A 5422-nucleotide genomic window follows, 5' to 3' on the forward strand; every position below is an offset into this window, starting at 1 on the left:
AGAAGTACCTTTCCTTTCCCAAGCACTAGAGTGGTACTAGAGTCACCAAGGTACACATGTTCTTCTCCATTTTCCACAGAAGTGTAGGAGTTAAACGCATTTTTGTTAGCAAAGATATGTCTGGCAACTCCAAAATCAACTATCTACTTGCTCACATTGATCACAACATTAACTTGAGAAACAACTGCAATAATAATATCATCCTCTTCAACTAGGTTATCCTTAGGCTTAGGAGGATTGTTGTTTCTCATCATTTTATATTTGCATTGAGATGCATAATGTCCTAGCTTTCAACAAACATAACAATTTCCTTTTTTCTTAAAAGAGGGATTAGATACAATATTTTATGGGACATTATTATGAAATTTTGTTTTTCTATTGTGATCAGATTTGTTATCATGCCTATTTTGAGTTGGTTTATCTTCCACCATATTTGTTTTTGTAGATAGTCTTCAATCTTGCAACAACACATTCCTTCCTATTAGTATCTCCTATGATGATATGAGTGATCAGGTCCAATAGTGACATTTACTTGTGTTTGTGCTTTAGTTGTCGTTTATAGTTCGCCCAAGATTCAGGCAACTTTTTAATCAATAGTTCATATACAAACTCATCAGGCAATGTAATATTTTTAGCCTTTAAATCATTGAATAGTTTATGGTACTCGTTGATTTGAACTTTGATGTCTTTGTATTCAATCATTGTCCAAAGGTGGTAGTTTCCAATAATGAACTGTTGCCTTACCATGTCCTCGACAATATATTTGAGGATGAGAGATTCCCAAATATCATTGCTTTCGTTGTAGGAACAATACACATTGAACAAATCATTAGACAATGCACTTAGTAAAATGCAACAACATACCTTATTAGCTTGATTCTAATCTTCAATCTGTTTGGTTGTTGTCTCAGAATCTAGTTTTGAAGCGATAAGGGCAAACACAACTCCATACATGTAGAGTAATGTATGAACACATTCCTACCAACAATGGAAGTTCTTACCAACATATGTCAGAGTAGCATGAGTAGGTGTTGTGCATGGGTCGAGAATCATGTTGTCAACCATGATAAGTCCTTTAGATTGTAGTAAAAATAGTTGACAAATAAATTTCTTGAAGTGTGCTGAGCACTGTCTTAAATGACTAATCCGTAATATTTATGTAAGTCTCTCAAGATACAATTGAAACATCTCATAATAGAATTGAGGCCACAAAATTAGCAAGAAGAAAATTTAGAATATAGAATAGGAAAAAAAAATCAAAGTTCCTATTTTACTATGCTTCAGCTATAATTTTTAACGTAATATTAATAGTGATATTAATTTACATCACTTTGTCAATGCATATAGCTTAAGCTTACATTACTGTTTTATTGTAAAATGTGTGCTCATTGTTTATGATAAAATCTTGCTTGTAGAGAATCAAAGTTCCTATTTTAGCTTTGATTTGGTTCCGGTTCACTTGCATTTGTGAATAGTCAAAAATTAGTCTCATAAATTTTGGTATAACTTTCGAATCTTCGGTCTGAAGTTTTCTTTATATGCATAACCAACTTTTACAAATAATATTTTTTTGAACTTGTTTCTAAAGTATAGTGAAGGCATATTTTTTTACTGAACTTAATAACGTTTCTTTCACTACAAATTATGATAGAATCGTGTACCAATTTAAAACGGCAAATAGCTTCAATTCAAGCTCAGTTATTGCAAACCAATTCACTACAGTTCCTTTCATCATCAAAGTCACCCTTTTTTTTCTCTCTTGGTGAAAATCATTCAAGTCAATTTGGTGACACTTGACAGAGATGCAAAGGCAGTAAAATAACAACGCAGTAAGTTGAAGCCATAACATGTGTATCGTACCAATATATTTTTAAGCATTGGCTCCTTCTAGTGTAGCTAGTTAAATAAGATTTTGTTGTTATTATTAGTTCATTCTGGTGTACAAGCATTGGAATCACTTTCATGAATGGATACAATGCTGACACACTTATAATTTATATGCATCATTATTTCACAGGTCTTTACAAAATATGCAAGTTTGATTACGAAAAGGAATATGAAATTCTACAATGAACCTAAATAATCTAAAAATACAAAGAAGTTTGAGCCTGAATATTATTATTTTAAAATCATCAGAATACAACACAAACTAACATGATATCGGTGGCAAGACACACAGTGAAGTTACTTCTGAACCACAGCAAATAACAAGAGGCTTGCCAGGCTATACGGATAAGAACTCAAACGAACTGTCATTTAGGTATTTCGATGTTCTCATAAACCTATGAATACAAAGTATGGACTTAAAATTGATTAAATGTGAAATGCTACAACAATCAGCATTTCTTACTTTTCCCATAAATGATGGGTACTCATGAGAAAAGCTATTTACACAATCAGTCCCAGCACAACTGTTAAATGTGTCTGCGTCAGAGTTTTGGAAAACTAAAAAGGGAAAAAAAATGTAAGAGCCTACGGTAGAAATCATTACTCATATGCAGTTATATTAACAGTTATGCAATAGTGTAAGTATCATTACAGGATGTCATATAGAACCAGAGACAACTGCCAGAAGAAAATCTGACAGCAAAAAAGGAGTTATGGACACAACAATCAAACATCTTACTCTATAACAACAAAATAGAACCATTCAGAATCGGATATTGGATGCTGAACTACTTCAGTCTGAAAAACTGAGCATATGACGGTTCATATGAACTTGGAAGAGGTCCAACACACCAGCAAGCACTCCTCAGACTGGTATCTAACTCTGTCCAAAAAAGAAAAATTGTTTTCACACATTACTAGATATGAAAGTGAAGTAATCAGCTATAATTGAATCTATATATTCTAATCATAAATGATGAGCATGCATATCAAGGTAAATAAGTTTAAGCTACACCACATTGCCAAAGGTAGCAAAAAGCATTGTAAACAGTATCACTGTCCACCATTTATAGATAAAAAAAATATTAATTAAAACATGATACAAATCCCCCACCCCCTCTTATAATTAATTGACCTAAAGGGTGGCTTGCATTTCCAAATCCCAAAAGGTTAAATTAAACAAAAAACTCACAGTTATGCTAAATGTTAATGAAGATATAAGGACTCAATAACAGAGATCACCAGAAAAACTGAATGCCGCTAAAAAAGAGGAGAATTCAATGACCTCAATTAATGGAAGATAAGAAACCCTACCATTTATAAAAAAAAAAACAAATTTAAACCATTATCAGAATCAAAGAACAGATCAATAGTGGACACTTTTATAAATTAGAATTAGTCAATTAGATAATCAGAACTGTCAACTGATGATCCATGAGTCAAGAATGCAAATAACTGCACTATTTACAAACATTGCACATGGATGCAAACTGCAAACTTTGAATTTGTAGAAGGTTATGATGTCTATAATCATTAAAGAAATAAAACACATCGTTAAAATGTTTTCCAGGAATGAGATTTCAATATAATCAACAATTAAACCTATATTGACCACCCTAACAGACTCCCATAAACTAACTTTTACGTAAAGGTTAGGAAGTTAAATTTAACATTAAAAAAATCTCAATTCATCTTGTTTTTCTCTTCAAGTCTTGAAAAGAAATTTATCGGAACATAACCTATAAACGGAAATAAAATATATAAGCACTTGTGAAAGAGGAAAATTGAGATAAATAAATTAATTTCAGCCTATATACCAAACTCAATTCATTTTCTTTTTATCGGTAAGCAAAATACAATAATGATAATAAAGATCAACTTAAGTCAATTAAAAAAAGAAAAGATAAAATTTATCCATTTTCTGACAAAACTTAAAAAGAAAGAAAATAAATTAAAAAGGTAAAACAATCTTATAACTTGTTTCTTTCTTGCAAGTTAGGAATCAAATATAAGTTAGAATACATAAAACGCACCGTTGAATCAAACAAACCACCAAGAAAACAAGAAACTAAAATTTAGGGTAAAAAAAAAGGACTCAGGAGTGTACATTATCTCCAAGCACAAATGAGATACATAAATTAATTTTAGCTTGTATTAAACTCAAATCATTTTTCTTTTTATCAGTAAGATTACAATACTGACCACAGAGATTGAACTTAAAAAAATATAATTTGTCCAACAAAACCTAAAAAAAAAAAAAGAAAATAAATTAAAAAGGTAAAACAATCAAGTTTGTCACATAAATTAAAAAAAAAAAAAAAAAAAAAAGAACAAATTTATACAATTCTCACTCTCTCATCTAACTTCTTCATAAATAAAGTATAAGTTTTTTATTTCTTGCAAGTTAGGAATCAATTAAATCGATTCATTAAATCAAACAAACAAGAAACTAAAATTTAGGGTAAAAAAAAAAAAAGGACTCAGGAGTGTACATTATCTCCAAGCACAAATGAGAATACTTCCCGAACAGGAGAGTATTGAACGAGCGCAATATCCACAGCGTAACCGGAAACCGGCAACTTGAGTTCCCTCAAGAGAGTGAAAGCCTCAGACAACCTCTGCTTGGGGACGTGACGCGCCACGGGGCAATTCGGAATCCAAGAATCCAAGGCATAGTCATCACCGATTTCGAGGCCTTCTTTTCTGATAGCGTCACAGAGCTGTGACTGAAGGTGGAGGAGGGCGAGGGTGGGAGTGGGGGCGAGGAAGAAGAGGTTGTCGGCGTCGTTGGGGAAGGTGGCGAGGGATGAGAAGGAGAGAGGGAGAGGGTCGTGCTTGGAGGCGAAGGTTCTGAGGAGAGGTTCCAATTTGGAAGGTTCTAGAAAGGGGGCGGAGAATAGGGTTATGTGAGGCCGTGACTCCATTTCGATTAGGTGTGTGCTGATTTGTCTCCGCGCGAGAACATTCCACGCTTTCAGAACCTGATTCTCAAGCGCTGGGTCTAGGTATAGTTCGATTGCGAATCCTTGCGACATTGCCAGATCTGCTTCAGGATTGGAACAAAAGAAGAGAATGAAAAGTTGAAGAAGAGAGTGTCTGTGTGGTGGTTTGGTGGAAAATTTATTAGTCTCACTGCTTCGAAGGTTTGCTCAAAATTTTGGGCTTTCTAAATGTTGGAAGATTAAAATTATAGAATTAAGAATTAGTTGATTAAAATTACATATTACTTATGTAATATTAGAAGAATAATAATGATTTCAATTTTACCAAATTATTTGTGTTATTCCTTCTTAATATCTTTTACTTAATATATTTTGATGTCTTCTTTACTATTGGAAGTAAATATATGTATTTAATTGACACATTATTTAATACGTCATTAAATATCATTTATTTATTAATATTTTAATTAAGTTTTTATGATTTATTAATATTTCTTTTAATTTTTACCTTTATATTTTATTTAAAGTTTTTTCTCCTCTTTTTCAATCTAAGTAACTTTTTTTCACAGAAGAATTTTTAAAATATATGAAAT

At 32.1% G+C, this 5422-nt stretch overlaps 1 protein-coding gene across 4 annotated transcripts; it reads right to left on the reverse strand.

Annotated features, from left to right (window-relative positions):
- Window positions 1-2225: 2225 nt before the first annotated feature.
- On the reverse strand, window positions 2226-5053 carry LOC109812554 (uncharacterized). Of its 4 annotated transcripts, none has more exons than XR_014431261.1 (2): window positions 3995-4017; window positions 2226-2764 (listed from the first exon to the last, which is right to left on the reverse strand). XR_014431261.1 is itself a non-coding variant. In XM_020376543.3 (2 exons), exons 1-2 carry the CDS (start codon window positions 4920-4922, stop codon window positions 2753-2755), a joined length of 555 nt encoding a protein of 184 aa, XP_020232132.2. In that variant the 5' UTR covers window positions 4923-5053; the 3' UTR covers window positions 2226-2752. The 4 variants fall into 4 exon arrangements, 2 of the variants coding, with proteins under 2 accessions (XP_020232132.2, XP_020232133.2); XR_014431260.1 differs by having other exon boundaries at window positions 2226-2770; XM_020376543.3 differs by lacking the exon at window positions 3995-4017 and adding an exon at window positions 4380-5053.
- Between the last annotated feature and the right edge of the window lie 369 nt (window positions 5054-5422).

The sequence above is a fragment of the Cajanus cajan genome, chromosome 2 (genome assembly GCF_000230855.2).
Source record: "Cajanus cajan strain Asha chromosome 2, NIPB_CcT2T_4, whole genome shotgun sequence".
NCBI classification, from domain to species: Eukaryota; Viridiplantae; Streptophyta; class Magnoliopsida; order Fabales; family Fabaceae; genus Cajanus; species Cajanus cajan.

Coding starts and splice junctions, on each gene's coding strand:
- LOC109812554 (XM_020376543.3), bottom strand. CDS start 4,922: ATGTCGCAAGGATTCGCAATCGAACTATACCTAGACCCAGCGCTTGAG.